General features: G+C 39.6%; 1 protein-coding gene across 2 annotated transcripts in view; it reads right to left on the bottom strand.

Annotated features, from left to right (window-relative positions):
- Window positions 1-9,316: 9,316 nt before the first annotated feature.
- tspan15 (tetraspanin 15) overlaps window positions 9,317-27,879 on the bottom strand; it is a 45,164-nt gene continuing 26,601 nt past the window's right edge. For both annotated transcript variants that reach the window (XM_021580984.3, XM_090217255.1), the window contains exons 4-8: window positions 24,161-24,256; window positions 18,826-18,942; window positions 14,974-15,024; window positions 14,622-14,738; window positions 9,317-10,752 (exon numbers count right to left, since the gene is read on the bottom strand). In XM_021580984.3, coding sequence (XP_021436659.2) covers window positions 10,579-10,752; window positions 14,622-14,738; window positions 14,974-15,024; window positions 18,826-18,942; window positions 24,161-24,256 — 555 coding nt within the window. In that variant the 3' untranslated portion in view covers window positions 9,317-10,578. The remainder of the gene's footprint in view (window positions 10,753-14,621; window positions 14,739-14,973; window positions 15,025-18,825; window positions 18,943-24,160; window positions 24,257-27,879) is intronic.

Genomic DNA, 27,879 nt, shown 5'->3' with positions numbered 1-27,879 from the left:
CATTTTTCATTCACATACATTGATCAAATTTAAAAAGGAAAGCTCATCATTTCCTATAAGTTAGTTGTAAAACCATTTCATGATGGATGGAAGTTTGTGGTTACTACTGAAGTCCTGTTTTCAAGGTCATTCTAGTCTCGATTGTTGTCTGTTGCTGTTTTATTAAACAGCACAATGCACACCCATGATTCTAATCTTACCTCACTTGTCATGCCTCTTAATCTCCCAGTTCAAACAGTATGGTGCAACGACAACTAATTGTGAAGCAAACAGAAGTGCGTCACTCGGTTCTTGGCGTCCCATGGTGACATTGGAACAGAGAGTGGAGTGACTCAAAACAGCAAGCTAGAGTGAGGGCAGTGAGTGAATCCACATGACATTTTACGTTAGTCATTTATATTTACATTCATCTTAAAGTAGCTGGGTAAGACAACCACATTTCACAGTCGGGCGGCAGGGTAGCCTAGTGGTTAGAGTGTTGGACTAGTAACCGGAAAGTTGTAAGTTCAAACCCCCGAGCTGACAAGGTACAAATCTGCCCCTGAACAGGCAGTTAACCCACTGTTCCTAGGCCGTCATTGAAAATAAGAATTTGTTCTTAACTGACTTGCCTAGTTAAATAAAGGTAAAATAAAAAAAAAATAAAAAAAAATAGAGCAGCTATCTTCAAAGTCAGTGCTGGGCAAGTACAGATGTTATTAACTATATGATTCATCCCAAATGCTGTTAATTAATGCGACTAATCACATCTTCTAGGCCAGTCGCATCGGACAGAGCACTCTTGGAGAGAACCAGAGTTATTAAACCTGCAGGTAGGAGAGAGACATATCTCCTCAGTCCCCTCATGTCAGAAGATATGAAAGAGGCCCTTTGAGTGAGCTGCATCAGGAGGACCATTAGGTTGAAACGGATGTTGACTAATATATTCTGCTGCCTGTTGAGAGATGTTCGTTATGGAAATAGACACACTAGGAGAAGGGGATCCAGTTGACAGGCCTTGGTAATTACACTGAACAAAAACGTAAACGCAACGTTTTCAAAGATTTACAGTGCCTCGCGAAAGTATTTGGCCCCCTTGAACTTTGCGACCTTTTGCCACATTTCAGGCTTCAAACATAAAGATATAAAAATGTATTTTTTTGTGAAGAATCAACAACAAGTGGGACACAATCATGAAGTGGAAGGACATTTATTGGATATTTCAAACTTTTTTAACAAATCAAAAACTGAAAAATTGGGCGTGCAAAATTATTCAGCCCCCTTAAGTTAATACTTTGTAGCGCCACCTTTTGCTGCGATTACAGCTGTAAGTCGCTTGGGGTATGTCTCTATCAGTTTTGCACATCGAGAGACTGACATTTTTTCCCATTCCTCCTTGCAAAACAGCTCGAGCTCAGTGAGGTTGGATGGAGAGCATTTGTGAACAGCAGTTTTCAGTTCTTTCCACAGATTCTCGATTGGATTCAGGTCTGGACTTTGACTTGGCCATTCTAACACCTGGATATGTTTATTTTTGAACCATTCCATTGTACATTTTGCTTTATGTTTTGGATCATTGTCTTGTTGGAAGACAAATCTCCGTCCCAGTCTCAGGTCTTTTGCAGACTCCATCAGGTTTTCTTCCAGAATGGTCCTGTATTTGGCTCCATCCATCTTCCCATCAATTTTAACCATCTTCCCTGTCCCTGCTGAAGAAAAGCAGGCCCAAACCATGATGCTGCCACCACCATGTTTGACAGTGGGTACGGTGTGTTCAGGGTGATGAGCTGTGTTGCTTTTACGCCAAACATAACGTTTTGCATTGTTGCCAAAAAGTTCAATTTTGGTTTCATCTGACCAGAGCACCTTCTTCCACATGTTTGGTGTGTCTCCCAGGTGGCTTGTGGCAAACTTTAAACGACACTTTTTATGGATATCTTTAAGAAATGGCTTTCTTCTTGCCACTCTTCCATAAAGGCCAGATTTGTGCAATATACGACTGATTGTTGTCCTATGGACAGAGTCTCCCACCTCAGCTGTAGATCTCTGCAGTTCATCCAGAGTGATCATGGGCCTCTTGGCTGCATCTCTGATCAGTCTTCTCCTTGTATGAGCTGAAAGTTTAGAGGAACGGCCAGGTCTTGGTAGATTTGCAGTGGTCTGATACTCCTTCCATTTCAATATTATCGCTTGCACAGTGCTCCTTGGGATGTTTAAAGCTTGGGAAATCTTTTTGTATCCAAATCCGGCTTTAAACTTCTTCACAACAGTATCTCGGACCTGCCTGGTGTGTTCCTTGTTCTTCATGATGCTCTCTGCGCTTTTAACGGACCTCTGAGACTATCACAGTGCAGGTGCATTTATACGGAGACTTGATTACACACAGGTGGATTGTATTTATCATCATTAGTCATTTAGGTCAACATTGGATCATTCAGAGATCCTCACTGAACTTCTGGAGAGAGTTTGCTGCACTGAAAGTAAAGGGGCTGAATAATTTTGCACGCCCAATTCTTCAGTTTTTGATTTGTTAAAAAAGTTTGAAATATCCAATAAATGTCGTTCCACTTCATGATTGTGTCCCACTTGTTGTTGATTCTTCACAAAAAAATACAGTTTTATATCTTTATGTTTGAAGCCTGAAATGTGGCAAAAGGTCGCAAAGTTCAAGGGGACCGAATACTTTCGCAAGGCACTGTAACTGAGTTACAGTTCATATAAGGAAATCAGTCAATTGAAATAAATGCATTAGGCTCTAATCTATGGATTTCACATGAATGGGAATACAGATATGTATTTATTGGTCACAGATACCTAAAAAAAAATGTAGGGGCTTGGATCAGGAAACCAATCAGAATATGGTGTGACCACCACATATCTCCTTTGCATAGAGTTGATCAGGCTGTTGATTGTGACCTGTGGAATGTTGTCCCACTCCTCTTCAATGGCTGTGCGAAGTTGCTGGATATTGGTGGGAACTGGAAGACGCTGTCATACACGCCGATCCAGAGCATCCCAAACATACTCAATGGATGACATGTCTAATGAGTATGCAGGCCACGGAGGTACAGGGACATTTTCATCTTCCAGGAATTGTGTACAGATTCTTGTTTCAGGCTGAAACATGAGGTGATAGCGGCGGATTAATAGCACGACAATGGGCCTCAGGATCTCGTCATGGTATCTCTGTACATTGAAATTGCTATCGATGAAATGCAATTATGTTCGTTGTCCATAGCTTATGCCTGCCCATACCATAACCCCACCACCACCATGGAGAACTCTGTTCACAACGTTGACATCAGAAAACTGCTTGCCCAGACGACACCATACACGTGGTCTGAAGTTGTGAGGCCGGTTAGACGTACTGATAAATTCTCTAAAACGACGTTGGAGGTGGCTTATGGTAGAGAAATGAACATTCAACTGTCTGGCAACAGCTCTGGTGGACATTCCTGCAGTCATCATGTGAATTGTACGTTCCTTCAAAACTTGAGGCATCTGTGACATTGTGTTGTGTGACAAAACTGCACATTTTAGACGGGCCTTTTATTGTTCCCAACACAAGGTGCACCTATGTAATGATCATGCTGTTTACTAGCTGATGATATGCCACGCCTGTCAGGTGGATAGATTATTTTGGCAAAGGAGAAATGCTCACTAACAGGGATGTAAACATTTGTGTGCACAACATTTTAGAGAAATATAAGCTTTTTGTGCGTTTCGAAAATTTCGGAGATCTTTTATTTCAGCTCATGAAACATCTGACCAACACTGTACATGGTTCAGTGTTAAATGCCACAGAATATAGGACACAGGTTGGTAACCTTTTCAGAAGCATGGACTCACCCCGCCAGACAGAGTGCTCCATGGTGGTGGTGGGGTTATGGTATGGGCAGGCATAAGCGACCAGGTAGAACACTGTAAATGGAGGGCAGACAGATAAAAAAATTGATTTGAAAATTTAAATGGCAGATTCAATGTGCACGTTCTCTTAATAACATACTTATCTTCTACAACAATCACATTTGGTAGCACTGTACTATTTTGGGCCTTGGACATACACAGACAAACTGAAGCAACCGAAGAAATCTGAAAAGGATCTCTTCGCAACCAGTGCTTGATGTCCTTGGATGTAAATGAACTGCTCTATGGAAATCAATTGTTAAGTTGCTTGAGTGTATGAGTGAGTAAACCGATCAATTTTTAATCTATACATAGGTCAACTAATACATCCTTTGTTGCTTTACAGTAGCCATATCAACACCGCCACAGATTAGATGAAGATACCTCTTTTAGAATACATACACCATCAGACAAACATGACAAATGTGATGACTCCACCCAAACCCAACTGAGGGAAAAACACTGGCAGCTGCAACACCAGAAGCACCATAGTGTTATCATGAAATATGGTCCACTTCTGAGATAGGAAATATCACTTATTCATTTATATATATATAATTTACATTATTTTTCAAGACTTGTCAGTAGTATGACACACACTGAATACTAATGTTAATATGTTAGACATCATTCTAAATGCTTTATGTCCTCTGAACTCCCATCAGTGGTGGTGGGGATGAGGATCCTCCTGACAGTTATGATGAAGCAGAGTGGAATAGTGTTGGCTGAAATATATAGCCCACTCCACTACTTACTAAGGGGGGGGGGATTGTGTTGGTTGCGTTAGCTTGTGGGGGGGAGGGGGAAACAAGAGGAGCCCATTCCCCACTTTAAGAACCACTAAACTCTCCACTGGGCACATTTGAGTTGTCAACTAACCTTGATTAAATGTGAAATCAACAACAATTCACAATTTCATTGAATTTAGGTTAACAAAATTGGGTGAAAAACATACAATTCCCTTACGCTGATGACTTTTAAAAAAATCTATCAGTTTACCACGTTGAATCAACATCATCAAATATATTTGTTCGTTAAAATGGCATGGAAACAACATTGATTCAACCAGTTTTTGCCCAGTGGGTCTCTATTAGTAATCTGGATGACACAGAGGCTGTATATGTATGAGTAAGTGTGTCATCCTTGCAGGATACCTCCTTGATTGGGGTGTAAACAACAACAAAATATATTGTTTTTTGTGTCACAGCAAAGGTTGGTTCTGTCCTGGGGGCACAGAGCACTATTTCTGAAATGAGCATCCAATTCCCAAGGAGTATCTCTTAAATGTGACAGCACAAAGATAGCTGAAGGGCCCAATTATTCCTCTGGATAGGTTTTTAGCTGTAGGCCAATTTTAGTGGCCAAAACTTACCTGATTAGAATATAACCTCCTCAGATGCCCATTGTACAAAATCCAAAAGCTGAGGAATAATTTTTTGTATGTGAGAAATGTTGAATGTTTTGCTCTTAAAATTGCAGTGTTGACGGCAGGGCCAAAGAATGAAAGGGTATAACACATTTGTACAAAGATTGCATTTCAGTTAAGGTTAGCATAAGTGTATCAAATCCCTTTTCGTAAATTACTTAACATACAGTGCCTTCGGAAAGTATTGTGACCTCTTGACTTTTTCCACATTTTCTTACATTACAGCCTTATTCTAAAATGGATTGTTTTTTCCCCTCATCAAGCTACACACAATACCTCATAATGACAAAGCAATAGGTTTTTTAGAAATGTTTTCTAATTTATTACAAATAAAAAACTGAAATATTACATTTACATAGGTATTCAGACCATTTACTCAGTACTTTGTTGAAGCACCTTTGGCAGGGATTACAGAATCAACGCCACTTGAGCATGACACTACAAGCTTGGCACACCTGTATTTGGGGAGTTGATCCCATTCTTATCTGTAGATCCTCTCAAGCTATGTCAGGTCGGATGGGGAGCGTTGTGCACAGCTATTTTCAGGTCTCTCCAGATATGTTTGATTGGGTTCAAGTCTGGGATCTGGCAGGGCCACTCAAGGAGAGACTTGCCTGAAGCCACTCCTGCGTTGTCTTGGCTGTGTGCTTAGGGTCATTGTCATGTTGGAAGGTAAACCTTCACCCCAGTCTGAGGTACTGAACGCTCTGGAGCAGGTTTTCATCAGGGATCTCTCTGTACTTTGCTCCAATCCTGACTAGTCTCCCAGTCCCTGCCGCTGAAAAACATCCCCTCAGCATGATGCTGCCACCACCATGCTTCAACGTAGGGATGGTGCCAGGTTTCCTCCAGACATTACACTTGGCATTCAGGCCAAAGAGCTCAATCTTGGTTTCATCAGACCAGAGAATTTGGTTTCTCATGGTCTGAGAGTCATTAGGTGCCTTTTGGCAAACTCCAAGCAGGCTGTCATGTGCCATTTACTGAGGAGCGGCTTCCGTCTCGCCACTCTACCATAAAGGCCTGATTGGTGGAGTGCTGTAGAGAAGGTTCTCCCATCTCCACAGAGGAACTCTAGAGCTCTGTCAGAGTGACCATCTGGTTCTTGGTCACCTCCCTGACCAGGGCCCTTCTCCGCTGATTGCCCAGTGTGGCCGGCTCTAGGAAGAGCCTTGGTGGTTCCAAACTTCTTCCATTGAAGAATGATGGAGGCCACTGTGTTCTTGGGGACCTTCAATACTGCAGAAATGTTTTGGTACCCTTCCCCAGATCTGTGCCTCGACACAATCCTGTCTCGGAGCTCTACGGATAATTCCTTCGACCTCATGCTTTGGTTTTTGCTCTGACATGAACTGTCAACTGTGGGACATGATTCCATGTGTTATTTCATAGTTTTGATGTCTTCACTATTATTCTAGAATGTAGAAAAGTGTAAAAATAAAGAAAACCCTTGAATGAGTAGGTGTGTCTAAACGTTTGACTGGTAGTGTATATAAATAAGGTATATCTGGTTCATTTTATTTGCTAAAAACAAATAAAAAATGTTTAATTTCGTCATGATGGGGTATTGTGTGTAGATTGCTGAGGAAAATGTTTTACTTAAAAAGTTGTAGAATAAGTAACATAACAAAATATGGAAAAAGTCAAGGGGTCTGAATACTTTCTGAAGGCATTGTAAATATCAAGTGAAATGATACTGTTGTTAAGGAGTCAAGTGCTGAATAGTGCCTATAAAAGTACTTTGCAGGTATCCTTCATGCATCATGTAGATGTTCTTATTTATACTTAGTGCTCCAGTGGGAAAATAGCCTTAACTGTACATAGCATTTTACCCCCAATGTTAAATGTAAGTGAAGGGTTAAAGCAAAGTGAAAAGGCAAGTGAGAGAGAGTGAGGGCACTGGAAATTCAAAACAAGCAGACATGCTTTGATTTAGTGAGAGAGGGACACTGCAAGAATGTCAACACCTATAAAAAGGACAATGGTAACATGACGTCAGCTCAGTCCACAGGGTATACAGTGGGGAGAACAAGTATTTGATAACCTGCAAAATCGGCAGTGTTTCCTACTTACAAAGCATGTAGAGGTCTGTAATTGTTTAATCATAGGTACACTTCAACTATGAGAGACGGAATCTAAAACAAAAATCCAGAAGATCACATTGTATGATTTTTAAGTAATTCATTTGCATTTTATTGCATGACATAAGTATTTGATACATCAGAAAAGCAGAACTTAATATTTGGTACAGAAACCTTTTTTTGCAATCATACATTTCCTTATAGATGCCAACGAGAGCATAAAGGTCGCAGTGGTGGGTAGTATATGGGGCTTTGGAGGTAAAATGGATAGCACTGTGATAGATTATTCAGTTTTCTGAGTAGAGTGTTGGGGGCTATTTTGTAAATGGATCGGTAGGATAGACAGTTTTACGAAGGTATGTTTAGCAGCATGAGTGAAGGAGGCTTTGTTGCGAAATAGAAAGCCGAGTCTTGTTTTAATTTTCCATTGGAGATGCTTAATGTGAGTCTGGAAGGAAAGTTTACAGTCTTACCAGACACCTAGGTATTTGTAGTTGTCCACATATTCTAGATCAGAACTGTCCAGAGTAGTGATGCTAGTCGGGCGGGAGGGTGCGGAAAACATTTGGTTGAAGAACACACACTTAGTTTTACTAGCATTTAAAAGCAGTTGGAGGCCACAGCAGGAGGGTTGTATTCCGTTGAAGCTCGTTTGGAGGTTTGTTAGCAGTGTCCAAAGAAGGGCCAGAAGTTTACAGAATGGTGTCATCTGCGTAGAGGTGGATCAGAGAATCACCAGCAGCAAGAGCGACAGTTCTATTTTTGTTTCATCAGACCAGAGGACGTTTCTTCAAAAAAGTATGCTCTTTGTCCCCATGTGCAGTTGCAAACCATAGTCTGGCTTTTGGATGGTGGGTTTAGAGCAGTGGCTTCTTCCTTGCTGAGCCGGCCTTTCAGGTTGTCTTGTCTATGTCTTGTTTTACTGTGGATATAGATACTTTTGTACCCGTTTCCTCCAGCATCTTCACAAGGGCCTTTGCTGTTGTTCTGGGATCGATTTGCACTTTTCGCACCAAAGTACATTCATCTCTAGGAGACAGAACGAGTCTCCATACTGAGCGGTATGACGGCTGTGGTCCCATGGTGTTCATACTTACGTACTATTGTTTGTACAGATGAATGTGGCACCTTCAGGCATTTGGAAATTGCTCCCAAGGATGAACCAGACTTGTGGAGGTCTACATTTTTTTTTTCCTGAGGTCTGATTTATTTTGATTTTCCCATGATATGAAGCAAATAGTTTGAAGGTAGGCCTTGAAATACATCCACAGGTACACCTCCAATTGACTCAAATGATGTCAATAAGCCTATCAGAAGCTTCTAAAGCCATGACATCATTTTCTGAAATTTTCCAAGTGGTTTAATTTCACAGTCAACTTAGTGTACGTAAACTTCTAACCCACTGGAATTGTGAATTTTAAGTGAAATAATCTTTCTGTAAACAATTGTTGGAAAAATTACTTGTATCATGCTCAAAGTCCTAACTGACTTGACAAAACTATAAATTTGTAACAAGAAATTTGTGGAGTGGTTGAAAAACGAGTTTTAATGACTCCAACCTAAGTGTATGTAAACTTCCGACATCAACTGTATAGATCTCTGGCGAAAAATGTCAGTATTTTCTCTTAAGGAAAACCAAAGGCATCATGGAAAAAATATGTTGGCTAGTAGACTAATATGGGTTTTGTATTAGAAAGGTGTTTGAAAAGGTTGAAGAACTTAAAGTATATTCATGATGACTAATGGGTTTGTAATGGGACAGAGAGAAAGCTGAAGAATAACAATTACACAAATGGGGTATTTTGGGTGAACTAGGCTCCATGAAAGAGTAAAATATTTACATCGTCACAGCCGGACACCCTCTGCATGCACATAAAAACCAGCAGGACAGGAAGAGCAACTACACTACAAAGGCTGCATAACATGACTGCAAACATGATTTATTCATTCACCAGATCACTCACTATATAAAATGTTCAAAAGTATTAGTGAGCTCACACACATTTTAAAAAAACAAAAAACAGCATATAGTACAAATAGTTTCATTTTGAAAAAGAAGACCAAAAGATTGACAAAAGACAGCACCTTAAAAGTTGGTCAAATAAATAACCAGTAGATTTGACTTTAATTAATTTGATGTATTTTGAGTTGAAATGAGTTTGAAGATACGATTTTTTTTTAAAGTTAGCCTTTCTATTGTGTGTGGGTGGATTTAAATATCGTTCTGTCTCAGGAGAACAACATCATTTAGTCCATTGCCATGGACACAGGCTGCTGATGGAACTTCTGGTCGGAATAAGTATGTTAGCCGTTAAAGCTAGGCATGCAATCCCATACGATAACATGCTTTTAACAGTGATAACAATCATTGGCAGGAAGACCATTCACAGAATGCTGTTCTGGGAAGAGTATGAGTAATCATGAGAGCATAAGCACTCATTCATCTTGAACACAGCTTGAGAGAGGGTCACTAGCATTACTAGCAGATCCCTCAACACTCACATATTGGAGGTAAATATCACTGACTGAGCAAAGTCATACATGTAGATTTCAAACCATTACACAGTACAACATCCTAATAACATGTGGGCAACTGACCATGTGCATGTTATACATGATTAACAACTTTGGTATTCCTAGCTCCTCAAATCAAGCCACATTGAGTGACTGACTAAAAACTTACTAAATTACATTTGTACTCACAAAACCATTAATGTGTTGAACCCATGACATTGCCAATGATTCTGAAAATAAACAATTGGATTAAGGTAAGATAACCTCCATAAACTTCCCCATAGAAAATATATCCCTTTGAAAAGCTAAAAATATACTTTACAGGACTGGATAGAGCTACAATCTCCATAAATTAAAATTCAAAAGCGTTCAATGTTTTGCTGTGAATTAATAAAAAATAAATTTCACCAATGAGAAAAAAAGGCTATTCATAAAAGGCCATACACATTTCATACCTTTCCATCCTACTAAAACCTTCATAATTTAACCCCTGAAAAAAAATGAATCCCTGAATTAAACCAATTAAAAAGCATCTGAACAGCGTCGTAAAATCGGAGCTGATAGCTCCAGTATGTTGGAAGGCTGAGGCAGGCAGTGCATGGCTGTATTCTCTCTCGGAGCTCGCACAGACACAGCAGTGTTTTAGGCTTATTAGATAAAAAGGAGGCACGCTCAGTCGATCTCTGGCATGCAAATGCAACATTTGGCCATTCTACCCTGCTTCTTGGTTGCCCTGAAGCCACCCCTGTCCACTGTGTCCAGCAGTCCATCCTGGTAGTGACCAAACTCAGCAATGGCATCCTCCACCCGCGTGATGTAGAGCCAGCTAACGATCACGCCGAAGAACTGCAAACACAAGGAGATTCAGTGTTATGGATGGGACATATGGTCTTAAACTATGGGCTTAGTGGCAACTAGTTCAATGTATTGTAAGCAGATCGCATATTGGGGCACTTTGTATCTGCAGTCAATTACTGACCACTGCCTTTTTTCTAAGGGGGGGGGGGGGGGGGGGGGCTTTCAATAAATAATGTCACGTCATTACATTCTGTCCTTGATATAAAACACTTTTCCAAAACATAAAAAAAAAAGTCTGAAGCATGCCTTCTCAACCAACAGCACAAACCTGAAACAGACAAGAACTGCAATTGAATGAACAGGAAGCCGTAACTTTAGCTGATTCTAAAGCTCAAGCTATGTGCTCTTACCGTCAAAAGCCCTAAAAACAATTTAGCAAATCACACTGCAGAGAATTTAATTTTACTTTTGTCAAGCAGCAATGTGCAAAAAGCATGAAATAATCCATACAGTACATCTGCATCATCTTTAGGTAAAAATCTCTGGTTAAGAATGCATGAAACAATGACTTTCTAAAAAAAGTATCCTTGCGGGTATATGGCATGTTAAAAGTATCCTTGTGGGAATATGGCATGTTAAAAGTATCCTTGTGGGTATATGGCATGTTAAAAGTATTCAGTATGCTGTAGACGGCAAGTCAAGTCAGCTATGAAGGGGCATTTTAGTTCCATAACTCGTTGACTGAGTGGTCTGAAACTCAGACAACAGTCTACTCCAAAGTCACTGAACTGATGGCTAATCAAATCTAAGACTTAAATCAAATCAAAGAACTACTGACCACTTCTTCTACCTTGTCTCGATGGCCTGTTTCAAATGAAAGTCGGCCTCATTTTGTTAGACAGAGTCAGGAGTTAGACAAGCTACGTGGGAGGTTTCTTCAAATAACTAGATTACACATCGAATGATTAATCTAAACAACAAATAAGCATTAATACCCTCAAATCAATAACCCATGGGAGAACCTTTGTGACCCATGTCCTTTCTACAACTCACTTTTGCCTTCACATAGCTTCAGGTGAGAGATCAATACAGAGGGATCAAGAAATCAATAGAGAGGGAGTAGACAATGGTCTAAATTATATATAAAAAATGCCAGTCAGACAACAATCCTTTTATTCTACTTTACAGCCACATACTATGAAACACAGAAGCACAAAATCTGTCGAAGTCAATACCCTCCAAGTTGTGTTCCCTCCAATGCTCCATATTATTGGACAAATTGGGCACCACAAACAGTACATCGAGTGTACAAAAAAAAATTAGGAACACCTGCTCTTTCCATGACAGACTGACCAAGTAAAAGCCATGATCCCTTATTGAGGTCACCTGTTAAATCCACTTCAAATCAGAGGAGACAGGTTAAAGAAGGATTTTTAAGCTTTGAGACAAATGGGACTTGGATTGTGTATATGTACCATTCAGAGGGTGAATGGGAAAGACAAAATATTTAAGTTCCTTTGAACGGGGTATGGTAGTAGGTGCCAGGCGCACCGGTTTGAGTGTCAAGAACTGCAATGCTGCTGGGTTTTTCATGCTCAACAGTTTCCCATGTGTATCAAGAATGGTCCACCAACCAAAGGACATCCAGCCATCTTGACACAACTGTCGGAAGCATTGGAGTTAACATGGGCGAGCATCCCTATGGAACGCTTTCGACACCTTGTAGAGCCCATGCCTGGACGAATTCAGGCTGTTCTGAGGGCAAAAGGGGGTGCAACTCAATATTAGGAAGGTGTTCCTCATGTTTTGTACACAGTGTATATAGAATAAATAAAGAATAAAAGCAAAGAGAAGATAATTAAAAGGAAAGTCCTACTTTCTGAATATATAATTGTAAAACATCATCTAATTTGGCAAGGTATGTAATCAGTAGTCAAGAGGTGGACAAATTATTGAAGGGTAGGTGATTCGTCTGTGTGTCTGTCAAACTATTATGGGAGAAAAATCTATTGACTTGGTAATTTTGTGTGGTGTGACTATGTCAAAATAGCCTAGAATTACAATCTTTTGATTGAAAGGGGTCTTGAAAAGTCTTCAAAATCTTGCTAGATAAACTTATGTTATTTGTATTCATTGTTTTCAGAGAAACAGATTGCATTTGGACACAGAGTTAACATGTGACATCATTGGCCCTTCACAGTAGACTACAGTCGGTCTACAACATTCAAAGAACATGTTCAGTCTTATAAGCATAACTTTTTTTCTAGAAGATACAAGTGATAATAATGTTTATAATTGAACATAGCTAATTAACAGGAAATGATATGGAGCATGTAATGAACCAAGGCTCCTGGGACCGTTATGGAACACCTTCACCAACTGCAAAAAAAAAAAACTTTCCGGATTTATAGTACCTAATTAATCCCAGCTATGGTAGAGGAGCATGGACGTTACAAACAACAAAGTCCTTTAGGTTCCTTTACTCAAGGTCACACTTCAACAGAGAGGCTTCAACAGTGAACCTACATGGACAACACAATACATTTCCTCAATGTGTTCAGCCCAAGTCCGTTATTGAGAGGGTTCTTGCTTATGTCCTCCAACCTCCCTTACTCCAAAATGGCCTCATGATTAGTTATCAGCTGTAAGTAATGCACTAATCTAGAATCACTGCTGTGCAAATACTGCTCTGTCTTGGCCCATCTATAGCAGAACCAGGCAAACAACATATATCAAAGTGCTGTCTCCATAGGGAAAGTCTGCAAATGGGGTGATGTGTCACATAAACCAAAATGCCTCATCTTTGCAGTGGAGAAGAATTTATAACTGGGAGGCCCATAAAGCATGCCAAACACACTCATATTCTGAATGGATCTACAGTACCAGTCAAAAGTTTGGACACACCTACTAATTCAAGGGTTTATATTTATTTTTCATAATTCCATACGTGTCGTTTTGGTGTCTTCACTATTATTCTTCAATGTAGAAAACAGTAAAAATAAAAGAAAAACCCTGGAATGAGTAGGTGTGTCCAAACTTTAGACTGGTACTGTAGGTCCGGATTCAATCCGGTCGCTCTTTGGTCGGCTATGCACCTTTTAAAGGGCAATGTTTTCCACGTTTGTGGAGACCCCATTCATGGGGACATGGGCCTAGACATTTCATGGTGCTCTTGTGTACCTGTAAGTTTGTGTTGCATATAAACAACATAAACCCTTCTAAAAGGCAGCAGATGGGGACTTGGCTCACAGTAATGCAATTTACAATAACATTACTCATACCCTAAAAATGGATTTTGATTTTCCTACTGCAGATTGATAGTGGATTAAAGTTCCAGTTGACATATTGTGGTGACGATTAAACATTAATTTGTGCCAAATATCTCCCAAAAATCTCATAAGATCTGAGAAACTACTCACAGAATTTGAAGGTGTAAGTTCAATTTTGCATATTTGTCCCGTTTTCCCGCTGTGCTTGATAAGATGGACATAGAATTTGAAACCAATGGAAAGTGTCCAATGTGTCAATCAATGATTAGTTCTGAGAGGCAGACATTATAAAGTGATAAGCAAACATTTGTAGGGGCTTCCACTGCAAGCTGTGACTGGGAAGCTACATCACCCTCTCTAGCTAAAATATGAGACCATTTTAGAAGCTACATTTAAAAAAATATTTTGATTTAACGAAGAAAAAAAAGGGAAAGAGCTCACAATATAACAGCATATTTTCTATCTTTCACTGCATCCCCCCCCCCCGAAAAGCAGTTTTTAAACCATTATGTGGAAACCAGTACCTTTCTCCTGCTACAGCTATTAACTAAAGAGCTGTGCCCATAACATTTCTGTGTGAATCATTACTTGTGTATTGTTGGTGGACATCAGATGTCAGTCTGAAATGGCATGGTGGTTAACTCTTACCTGGGGGAACAAGATGCCAAGCAGCAAGCCAGCCATTATCTTATAGTTATCCATGAACCAGATGAAGACAGCATCAGTACAACCTCTGATGTAGATGACGTTCTGCAAGTCCAGCCTCTAAGCAGGAGGGATATACATTTAAAATGGCAGGCCTTTGTGCAAATCTGTATGACTGATGTGTGTGATATGATCTTTCATACATATGTGATAACAAATAAAAAATGAATGAGAAAATGAATGCACTGTCCCTCTGTATGACATCAGTAAACATCAATTTCCCATTTAGACTTTCACAATTCGAAATTGAGACCGTGAGAGACACCGAGACAGGATTTTGTTCAGATAGTCTTACCTCTTTGTCAAGGACCTTATATCCACATAGTGTGTTGGTAACTTCATTAGGCTGAAAAGGAAGAACATAATACTAAGTAAAAGTGATAACAGATTTGAGCACATCACTAGCAAGTTACACAAGCATATTTGAAGTTAGGATACATCCCTTGAGGATTATTCAAATAATGAATCATAAATGAGGAATATTCTCTACAATGTCCACCTGCTTTTCTACAATAGAAAAACAAAATAGCTTGTTTTGAAAGTACATGCATTTCTGTAGGCATGAAAAGTTGTGGAAAAGTTAATAAAATGTATAAACGTGGGAACCCTGTGATTGGTATCGTCTAAACTGGTTGTGGAAATATGAGATCTCATGTCAAAAAGGTTGGGCACCCCTGGTCTAGTTGAACTATTTTAGAAGTTTGGCCCTTGGCTAGTGATTGTGATGAGAGAGAGAGATCAAATCAGTCCCAACATTAGGGAATGGATATGTAGGCTAATATCCAGCCTTAGATCATGTTCAAAAGAGCAACCAATAAATATGTTAAAATGTTAAATATTAGCTAAGACTTCAATGAAAATATTACTAAGTAATGTGACCAAATGCTCCAAGTCTTATTGGAACAAGTTGACAAACATTGCTAAAATCCTAGCTTTGCCCCCCAGGATGTGCATTACTTATTAAGGAGCAAACATTAGACAGTGACAACTAAGGGAAAACACACAACATGAATGACCCACACCAGGGAAATCTACTCGCTTCAGCTCGGGTGGTTCACAGCAGAGATGGAGTACTTTGTGGAAAACTGGTAAAAAGCTCTACAACTTCTAAACCAAACAGACACCTAACTCTCTTTTCATAGACAAAATGATGCTGTAAGAAGTTGTCCATTCTATTTTTTTTTATTAATTCCACTTGAATGATAGAAGGTATACATTATTCAGTGTACTTTGACATAAATATCCCTGAGCACTGAGCAACTGTGCATGTTCAGAAAACAAAATGAGAAGTCTTTCAATCTTTTTGTTCAATAATGACAGTTACCATAGGGGAGACATGTGATATGGCCGCAAGACCATGGGCATTCTGACATGCATAAAAAACTGGAACCTCAGGAAAGTTGCAGAGTAGAGGCACTTTAAATATCAATAGAACTAAATTGTTTTAAACAAAAAGAGCTAAGACAGACATGTTCCAGATTGTTCCAGCTTTTTATTCACTTCAGAGACTGGAATTTTAATTCGGAACAAACAATGCATTTTTTTGTTTCACCCTTTTATATGAAGCCTTGTGAGGTGTCAATATCTGGAGTTTAGAGATAAAATAATACATTCAGCCATGGGGATCCCTGAAGGTTATCTGCTTCTATATCTCAAATCCCAGCAACTATATGTTGAAAATCATAAGCTTGAAAGACAACGTGCATCTCTCATTTTGACTTGCTATTTTTACCAATCAGGTTAAAACGTCATCTTTGAGACGACAGACAAAAGGTTTGCATGCCCATAATAAGATGAATAAATAGACCAAGATACTTTTTTACCTTGCCATTTAAAATCAGGATAGTATATTGGGATTCAGAGCCAGATCCTCCTACAGTGGCATGACAGCACGAGACCCCATCCCCAGCTGCCTGGAGGATGTTATCTTTGTACTTTAAGAACACAAAGTGGTTGCCAGTTCTGCTGAGTGACATCCTGTCTGACCAGCTGTGCTCTCAGAGAGAGGGGATCACATTCACAGAAATAACTCACAAAGCATGGGGTCTCTGTCTCCACTCTCGGAGGGCTGGAGCCCTAGGACCTTGCCTGAATAAAACCTGAGCTGATGATTCCTTGCCGTTCCTGTTCCAAGTCCACCTGTTTGTGCTGATGATCCTGTGCTGCTATTCCGACTGCAGCTGTGGACGCCTGATCTGACTTCCCCGGGCACGCTACATCCCGGAAGAGCATCCCAGAGTCGCCTCTTCACCGTTGAAGTTGAGACTGGTGTTTTGCGGGTACTATTTAATGAAGCTGCCAGTTGAGGACTTGTGAGGCTTCTGTTTCTCAAACTAGACACTAATGTACTCGTCCTCTTGCTCAGTAGTGCACCGGGGCCTCCCACTCTTCTTTATATTCTGGTTAGAGCCAGTTTGCGCTGTTCTGTGAAGGGAGTAGTACACAGCATTGTACAAGATCTTCAGTTTCTTGGCAATTTCTCAGAACAAGAATAGACTGACGAGTTTCAGAAGAATGTTCTTTGTTTCTGGCCATTTTGAGTCTGTAATCGAACCCACAAATGCTGATGCTCCAGATACTCAACTAGTCTAAAGAAGGCCGGTGTTGTGCTGATTCTTTAAATCAGCACAACAGTTTTCAGCTGTGCTAACATAAATTGCAATAGGGTTTTCTAATGATCAATTAGCCTTTTAAAATGATACACTTGGATTATCTAACACAACGTGCCATTGGAACACAGGAGTGATGGTTGTTGATAATAGGCCTCTGTACACCTACGTAGATATTCCATTAAAAATCAGAAGTTTCCAGTTACAATAGTCATTTACAACATTAACAATGTCTACACTGTATTTCGGATCAATTTGATGTTATTTTAAAATGAAAAAAAAAAGGCTTTTCTTTCAAAAACAATCATAGTCATAGTGTCAGTGTGGAGCACAGATATGAAAAAAACATTTTAAACACCATGCAACTTATTGACTTAAGAACATTGATACTCCTGAACGTATTTAGGCCTGCCATAAGAGGTTGAATAATTAGACTCAAGACATTTGAACTAAATAATTATACATTAATTTGTAAAAATGTCTAAAAACATAATTCAATTTTGACATTATGGGGCATTGTCTGTAGGCCAGTGACAAATCTATATGTAATCCATTTCAAATTCAGGCTGTAACATCAAAATGTGGAAAAAGTCAAGGGGTGTTAATACTTTCTGAAGGCACTGTACAAGGACCTTGAGCATTCCCTCCAGTGGCAAACTTTGCAGGAGAGGGGTCTATACTAAATCTTCAAATACCTATGTTATTGGTGTTTCTACTCCTACTGGTGTCACAATGTTATATAATTTGTTATCAAAAACTATTTAAAAAAAGGTAATTCAGTTACCATATTAATTATTATTAGAAAAAATGTTTTGTTCATTTTCCCCATAATGCGATGCCCAAATGCGACCGTAATTCAAGAACGACCCTACTGTCATGTTTAGAGATCAGAACAACACAGAGGGGAACAAATATGGCATAGGAGGCATCTAGAGATAAACAAATCTAAGCTGTACTGATTAATAGTTTTCAACAAGTATGAAAACGTGTTAGGGGACATGAAGAGTTGTCATGGATGTGGTCTCTAATCAACAATTCTCTGCTGAAACACCACAAAGCTAAACAGTTAAATTATGAGTGCAAATAACCAGAATTGGTTGTACATTTCCATGTTTTTTGCCAGACAAAATGTTGAATGTGTGATCTTCCCAACCCGAGATTTGTTTAGTACAAAGACTAAGAAAAAGACAAAGTGACATTTGGAGACAATGGTAGCCTCAAGGTTAGAGTCTCAGACCAATAAGAGGAAGGTTGTCGGTTTGAATCACAGGGCTGACACATAAAAGCAGACTGGAGTGAACTGCAGCCATAGGGTTGCTGGCATCATTATCCCATATGCTACCTACTGCCATTTTGAAAGAAACTGCTTCAGGGTCCCTGCTCTGCTGAGCTGACCCTGTGCTGCTCCAAGACTGTCATGTGTGTGAGGTGTTGGGTTGGGTACTGTGACACCAAACAATGCATTCAAATTGATTTAAATAAAGATCTATTATATTCTAATTTGCATCATGAGCTCTCAATGGAAGAGCAGCACAGACCTTGTTTACGAGGCAGCAGGTGTAAGGAACGCCACATGCCAGTGGTCCAGGAGCTGTACAGTTATGGTACATGTTCACTTCCCAGTCTTTGTACTCCTGCCCTCCACAACACTTGAACTGTAAAGAACAGACAGCGATAAAGCACAAACAGACAAACATAGCTGTATTAATAAATCAAAAACAGTTCTAGAATGATATTCAACATTATGAAAAACCTTGGTTCCTCTTTAAAAAACACAACTTTAAAGGCTTACTTAAGCTGTCATAAACCCGTTATGCCTACAGAGATACACACTGTTTTAAGCAATTCATCCTATACAAGCTTTTTAACAGGTCCTTAAATCAGGCACACAATGTGGCATAACCCCTTTGTCAACCTCTAGCATGCCATTTGCTTACATGATTTGTGAAGCATAGACTATGAAGGCCTTATAAAGGGTTTATGAACAAGTTCATAAAATTGTGGATCGTTTGAGCTTCAAATACATTTAACTCTTCTGTTCTGGTACAGCAATGTTGTTTACATGTTGAGCTTTTGTATTAGCATAAAACACAATTTAGGTTTAAAGGAAGTATTTTGCAAGGCTATAATTCAAAGGAGCTGAGCTATACACTGTGAATCTGCTTTGTCTTCAAAGCAAAGATCTGAAAAGGCTCTTAAAATGCCTAGAGCCATTGCTAGTAATTACTCCAATTACCTGGATAGGATTCTCTGAAAGTTTTAAGTACACCATTTCAGGAGCATTATGGTTGTACAAAATAATTTGGTATTTTAGAATCCTGTAAAGTTTCAGTAAAGGGATCAAATTATTTATTATTATTTAAAATGTGTTGAGGTACAGGTAACTGTAAAGGAAACAGTATTTTGCCAGTTACATGGAATTTCCACCTGTGACTAGGTTAAAAAAAAAAAAAAATTAAAAAATCTAGATAAGTAATTTTTTTTAATAAATCAGGTATCTTTACCCATTAACAAATGTCTTCCTTAAGAAAACTCACAAAACATGGATGTGATGATATATACACTGAACAAAAATATAAAACCGCAACAATTTCAAAGATTTTTACTGAGTTACAGTTCATATATGGAAATCAGTGAATTTAAATAAATTCATTAGGCCCTAATCTATGGATTTCATGATTGGGCAGGGGCACAGCCATGGGTGGGCCCACCCATGGGCCCACCCACTTGAGAGCCAGGTCCACCCACTGGGGAGCCAGGCCCAGCCAATCAGAATATGTTTTTCCCCACAAAAGGGTTTCATTAAATACAGAAATACTCCTGTTTCTCCAGCAGTCTGGGTGTCTGGTCTCAGATGATCCCGCAGGTGAAGAAGCCAGATGTTGAGGTCCTGGGCTGGTGTGGTTACATGTGGTCTGTGGTTGTGAGGCCGGTTGGACATACAGACAAATTCTCTAAAACGACGTTGGAGGCGGCTTATGGTAGAGAAATTAACATAAAATTATATGACAACAGCTCTGATGGACATTCCTGTAGTCAGCATGTGAATTGCACACTCCCTCAAAACTTGAGCCATCTGTGGCATTGTGTTGTTTGACAAAACTGCACATTTTAGAGTGGCCTTTTATTGTACCATGCACAAGGTGCACCTGTGTAATGATCATGTGGTTTAATCAGCTTCTTAATCCATCCACCTGACAGGTGTGGTATATCATCTCGGCAAAGTACAAATGCTCACTAACCGGGATTTAAACGCATTTCTGCCCAAAAATTGAGAGAAATAAGCTTTTTGTGCAGATGGAACATTTCTGAGATCTTTTATTTCAGCTCATGAAACATGGGACACTTTACATGTTGCATTCATATTTTTGTTCAGTATATAACTACTGAGTTGCAGTGGCACTGACATTATTGAGTTACAAGAACATGAGGGAGAGAGATCTTGTGTGTGCTTAGGGAGATTAGCAAGTAACCTTTCCTCCAGCAGCTCATACAAGCACTTTGTACCAATTCATGGTTCACCACAGAGACCAAGTAGTCCAGTTCAGATTTATCAGAGTAAGAACTAACCAAGCCAAAGCAACACTAGGCCTACTCTAGAGATCATCAAACAAATACTGGCCTGTGTTAAATGTCAGTTTTAAAAACACACAAAACCTAGAAGCCAAATATACAAGCCAGAAATCAGAGGCTTGAGATGTGTGCATCCATTTGAGTGCTATTATATTATATCCTGCTATTATTATAGTCCTTAATAAATACATACAAATGTAACGACTTGAAATAGCAGAGACCTTTGCTTAAAAAGTGTAAAGACAGGCAATGAACATTTACAAATGTATTGCATGTGGCTGGTAAAACGTGCACCTTTCATATTCGCATGAAGTGAACGTTTTTATACGGATACATTTACAGATGATGTCTCAATCTAGTGGCAGAATGTCACATATTCCTAAAAAGCTGAGTGAATGACCACGGAGTGACCACTTCGAGAGCCAGTCTTCAACTTGGCTGGCGAAACACCTCAGAGTTAAAAGTAAACAGAAATACACCTACTTCCTTTTAAAAATACAGTCTAATCTGATGCAGTTCAACATCTGACCATAAGGTAGCACTTAAGAAAAAGTATCTATGAAAACCCTATCAAAGTACCTTAGGCTAGGTCTAATACTAGGTAAGACCTACAGCACACAGTTGTGGTTACACACAAAATCATATTCAATAGTGAGTTTAGAAAAAGTAAAAACGTTCTATTATGAGAGACAGACAAAGCTGTCCTCCAACATTCAGTCCCCCAATTTAGTTATTTCTTGAAACATTTTCCATTCTACAAACAGCTTTGTGTTGCTTGTGGGGAGTATAAATGCTTGAAATAAAGCACAATACTTGTTTGGCATATACAGTGTTGTGAAAAAGTATGTGCAACCTTGCTGATTTTCTCTATTTTTGATACTGAATGTTGTAATATCTTCAACCAAAACCTAATACTAAATACAGAGAACCTGATTTTACAAATATTTAAAAAAAATAAAATGATTGAATAAACAAAAAGTTATGCAACACCCAATTTGTGTGAAAAAGTAATTGCCCCCTTACAGTCAATAACTGGTTGTGCCACCTTTAGCTGCAATGACAGCAACCAAACACTTCCTGTCATCCAAAAAGGTGATTCAAGTTTACCAAAAAGCACCTGGAAGCACCTTGATGTTCATCGAGACTCTTGGAAGAATGTTCTATGGAAAGAGGAGTCAAAAGTACAACTTTTTGGATGACATGGGTCCCATTTATGCATGGTGAAAACCAAACTGCATTCCACAGTAAGAACCTCGTACCAACGATCAAGCATAGTTGTGGTAGTGTGATGGTTTGGGAATGATTTGCTGCCTCAGGACCTGGACGCATTACCTTAGAAGGAACCATGAATTCTGTTCTGTATCAGAGAATTCTACAGGAGAATGTCAGGCCATCTGTCTGTGAGCTGAAGTCATCTGGGTCATGCAGCAAGACGACACTACAGTGGTAGGCTTGATTACCAACAACGACGAGACAGCCTACAGGGAGGAGGTGAGGGCCCTCAGAGTGTGGTGTCAGGAAAATAACCTCACACTCAACAAAACAAAAGGAGATGATTGTGGACTTCAGGAAACAGCAGAGGGAGCACCCCCCTATCCACATTGACGGGACAGTAGTGGAGAGGGTAGTCATTTTTAAGTTCCTCAGCGTACACATCACAGACAAACTGAATTGGTCCACCCACACAGACAGCATCGTGAAGAAGGCGCAGCAGCGCCTCTTCAACCTCAGGAGGCAGAAGAAATTCGGCTCGTCACTAAAAGCACTCAAACTTTTACAGATGCACAATCGAGAGCATCCTGTCGGGCTGTATCACCACCTGGTACGGCAACTGCTCCGCCAACAACAGTAAGGCTATCCAAAAAGTAGTGAGGTCTGCACAACGCATCACCGGGGACAAACTACCTGCCCTCCAGGACACCTACACCACCCGATGTCACAGGAAGGCCATAAAGATCATCAATGACAACAACCACCCAAGCCACTGCCTGTTCACCCCGCTATCATCCAGAAGGCGAAGTCAATACAGGTGCATCAAAGCAGGGACCGAGAGACTGAAAAACAGCTTCTATCTCAAGGCCATCAGACTGTTAAACAGCCACCACTAACATTGAGTGGCTGCTGCCAACATACTGACTCAACTCCAGCCACTTTAATAATGGAAAAATACATGTAAAAAAATGTATCACTAGCAACTTTAAACAATGCCACTTAATAATGTTTACATACCCTACATTACTCATCTCATATGTATATACTGTACTTTATACCATCTACTGCATCTTGCCTATGCCGTTCTGTACCATCACTCATTCATATATCTTTATGTACATATACTTCATCCCTTTACACTTGTGTGTATAAGGTAGTTGTTGTGAAATTGATAGGTTAGATTACTCGTTGGTTATTACTGCATTGTAGGAACTAGAAGCACTAGCATTTCGCTACACTCGCATTAACATCTGCTAACCATGTGTATGTGACAAATACAATTTGATGAGCAAAACACACAATTAAGTCTACATAAATGGCTAAAAAGCACCAAATTTGAAGTCCAGACCTAATCCCAGTTGAGATGTTGTGGCAGGACTTGAAACGAGCAGTTCATGCTTGAAAATCCAAATGTCGCTGAGTTAAAGTAGTTCTGCATGCAAGAGTGAGCCAAAATTCCTCCACAACGATGTGAGAGAGTGATCAACAACTACAGGAAGCATTTAGTTGCAGTCATTGCCGCTAAAGGTGACACAACCAGTTATTGAGTGTAAGGGGGCAATTACTTTCACACACAGGGGCATTGGGTGTTGCCTAACTTTGTTTATGAAGTAAGTATGTAATTGTTGTTTTATTTGTTCACTCAGGTTCCCTTTATCTAATATTAGGTTTTGGTTAAGATATGATAACATTTAAAATAAATGTAAAAGTCCAAAATAATTAGATTGGGGGGGGCAAATACTTTTTCACAGTACCCGGGTTACTTTCTATCATCAGTAGTCCTCCTGTGTAACAACTTATGGAAAAGCAGGATTGCTGGAGAAAATGGGTTCTCTGTAACAGATTTTGTCAAGGTTAGGGGTGAGAATGAGAACTCCAATGCTGCATTTACAGCATCCATCTCTCCCCCACACGGTAGGAACCTTCTAATTACAACGAACCACTTTTCCCTTTGTGACATAACCCCTCCCATTATGTCAAAGTGAATAATCACAAATTACATTTGTTCAACGGCAATGAAAAACAAAGAATCGCAGACACAAAACCTAAAAAGAATATCCATAAATGTTTTTCAAACTGAAATCTTACCTTTCTTTGAACAAAGTCCATGATGTTTTTGAAATCCAGATCATCATAGTAATTCACTATTCCTTTACGAATGTTTTTGTTTAAGAGGTCCACAGTCTATGGTGGTGGAAAAGAAAAAGAGGGTGAAATATATTAAGACTGTGGGATTGATAGTGTCGGCAGCTTTAAAACAATTGAGTACATTTTTGTTTATACATTTAATAAGGAATTCAATGCACCAACACTTGAACTCTCCCTATATTGCTCCTGTCAATAAAAATTACTTTATTGTCTTAAATCCTGGCATAAGCAATTCCTCAAGACACAAATTGCCATGTAACCTCTTTGACAGGATCATGTTCAGACTTGAAACATATCTGTATTGGACCTTAGGCGGATTAGTTACCGTTACGATGGCATTTTTCTTGCTAACATATGATGGAAGGTCCCCGAGTCGCTGGTTTGCCTGGGAGGGGTCCCTGAGCAAGAAAAGTTTGAAAATCCCTGCACTAAACCTAACAAATTGATTCACTTCACTAGGGTAGGGGGCAGCATTCCGAATTTTGGATGAAAAGCGTGCCCAAATTAAACTACCTGCTAGTCAGGCCCAGAAGATAGGATATGCATATAATTAGTAGATTTGGATAGAAAACACTCTAAAAGTTTCCAAAATTGTTAAAATAATGTCTGAGGATAACAGAACTGATATGGCGGGCAAAAACCTGAGGAAAATCCAACCAGGAAGTACTATTACTTTGAAAGACTTTTTCCATTGAAAGCCTATCCACCATACAAAGACTTAGGACCCAGTTCATGGTCTCTATGGCTTCCTTTACACGTGGCCAGTCTTTAGGCATTGTTTCAGGCTTTTACTCTGGAAAATTAGGGAGATACAGCGCTCTGGCCTTACAACGGCAGTCAATCACCCAAGCTAACGTTGGCTAGCTACTTCCAGACACAAATGAGACCACTCTGACCATTTTACTCACCCTAGCAGAGCTGGTTAGGCAGTTTTCATGTTAACCAGAGCGTTGGTGACTAACTGTGCTGCTGGAAACAAATTTAATTACGCTTTTTTGCAGACGTTTACTGACACCGGCCATATTCAATGGGTGTTGAGCATTCGTAAATTCCTCAGTTATTCTGCACTCTGGCACACTCAGACGAGAGTGCTCTGAAATCGGAGTAGATAGCCAGAAAGAATTTACGAAAGCACCCGAATGTCCATTGAGAACGCACAACTATACCATTTAGCTAAGCTAAGAATGACAGGAATAATGAAGTCAATAAACGTTGGGTAGTTAACCTATTGTAAATATACTGGCAAGTTTGATGTATAACTACTAACGTTAGGTAGATAGCATATCATTACAGCAGTATGTACCGGTATGTTAGCTATGTGGTTCCGTAAGGACACCGTAGCTAACAAATTGTCAGCAAACATAACGTGTAAGGTAACTTATTTGAAAAGTCATTACTTTATTACATAGAGCGCGTCCTCGCGGTAGCTTGCTACTCAATCGACTCTGCGGCTTGAGCAGGCTTTTGGTGCACAGTCAATAGCGCGCTGGACTACGGGCAAGAAGGTTGAGTGTTCGAAACCTGCTCTCTGCTTGTTTCATTTGAAGTCGTACACAATTATCAGTTCATTATTTGGTTTATATTGCCCATTCATTGTCAGTTAGAGACACAAGCATAATCAGTGTTGTAACTACCCCTTGGTCGTTAGGGCAAATCTGGTCTGTGATAGTTTTTTTTTTCTCCACACCTAGCTCGGCTATTAGACTATTCTTTAGTAAAAGTTGAATAGTCTATTGTTCAGCTATTAACCCCCCTCCCCAACTTGAAACAAATTGTTGTTACTCCCATCTCGTTCCTCGCCCTCTTCCACGCATCATTCTCCGCCTGAGTGGCTCGATTGTGAGCGTGCTGGCAGGATATGGGAGCACTTTCGGTTGTGAGTCAAGAATTCTGCATAGCAAGTTTGTATGAAGGTGTGGTTATTCACAGGCAAATTGTTATGCTATGGAGGTACATTTATTTTTTATTTTTGTCAAGAGCAAAACTTTATTTTCAACCCAAAATAAAATTGTTCTGAAAGCAAACATTTTTTTTGCAATCAAATATTTTGTATATATATTTTTTTTGAGTGTCAGTTTGGCTACAACCAATACCGTTCAGCCTTTCTTTCCGACACAAAGGAAGTCATAGCGGACACCTACGAAGGACTGCGTGATGATGGCATCTCAGGTAAGCAGCACTGGCCGTTCTTCCGTCCAACTTCTACATAGGTAGTAGTTACCTCCTACAATTCATTGTCAGTTCATAACATTCTACCATCCATCCATTCATCCATCCAGTAGAATGATAAATCATGCAATTATTATTCTCAAGCTAACCAAAATAATTTAGCTATGAACGCCTGTTCTTGCCATTTCCAGGGGAATTCATCTAACTTTCTTTCATGGCAACTCTTAAGCAGGCCATGTCCTATTTGTTTCATAGTCAAAATATAATCATATTTAATGACAGTGTAACAGTTAGCTTTTTTACAGAAGGATGAAAACATAATATGGTCTGTCAGGGAATGCTATTCTGATATGTCAGATGAAGGGTTAGGCCAGAATGTCAGGGCCATTAACTTCTTTGGGACTGGGGGGGCAGTATTTAGTAGCTTGAATAAAAAGGTGCCCAGAGTAAACTGCCTGCTACTCAGGCCTAAAAGCTAGAATATACATATAATTAGTAGATTTGGATAGAAAACTCAGAAGTTTCTAAAACTGTTTGAATTATGTCGGAGTATAACAGAACTCATATGGCAGGCAAAAACCTGAGAAAAAATCCAACCAGGAAGTGGGAAATCTGAGGTTTGTAGTTTTAAGTCATTGCCTATTGAATATACCCGTGTCTATGGGGTCATATTGCACTTCCTAAGGCTTCCACTAGATGTCAACAGTCTTTAGAACCTTGTTTGAGGCTTCTACTGTGAAGGAGGTGGGAATGAGAGCTGATTGAGTCAGGTGTCTGGCAGAGTGCCATGAGCTGTCTCTCGCGCTCCCGTGAGAGTTAGCTGCGTTCCATTGCATTTCTACAGAAGGAATTCAAGGTTGAAACATTGAAGATATGATAAAAACATCCTAAAGATTGATTCTATACTTCGTTTGACATGTTTCTACGAACTGTAATATGGCTTTTCGTCTGAATTTTCGCCTGGACTTGCCGGCGCCTCCTGAGTTTGAATTTGTGTACTAAACGCGCAAACAAAGAGGTGGTATTTGGACATATATGATGGACTTTATCAAACAAACATTTATTGTGGAACTGGGATTCCTGGGAGTGCATTCTGATGAAGATCAAAGGTAAGTGAATATTTATAATGCTATTTCTGACTTCTGTTGACTCCACAACATGGCGGGTATCTGCATGGCTTGTTTTTGTGTCTGAGCGCCATACTCAGATTATTGCATGGTTTGCTTTTTCCGTAAAGTTTTTTTGAAATGTGACACAGCGGTTGCATTAAGGAGAAGTGGATCTAAAATTCCATGCATAACACTTGTATATTTTAGCAATGTTTATTAGGAGTATTTCTGTAAATTGATGTGGCTCTCTGCAAAATCACCAGATGTTTTGGAACTACTGAACATAACACGCCAATGTAAACTGAGATTTTTGGATATAAATTTCAACTTTATCGAACAAAACATACGTGTTGTGTAACATGAAGTCCTATGAGTGTCATC

Source organism: Oncorhynchus mykiss, chromosome 23 (genome assembly GCF_057628025.1).
Source record: "Oncorhynchus mykiss isolate SJ-2025 chromosome 23, ASM5762802v1, whole genome shotgun sequence".
In the NCBI taxonomy this organism is placed as follows: Eukaryota; Metazoa; Chordata; class Actinopteri; order Salmoniformes; family Salmonidae; genus Oncorhynchus; species Oncorhynchus mykiss.
This window is presented reverse-complemented; position numbering and strand designations above follow the sequence as displayed.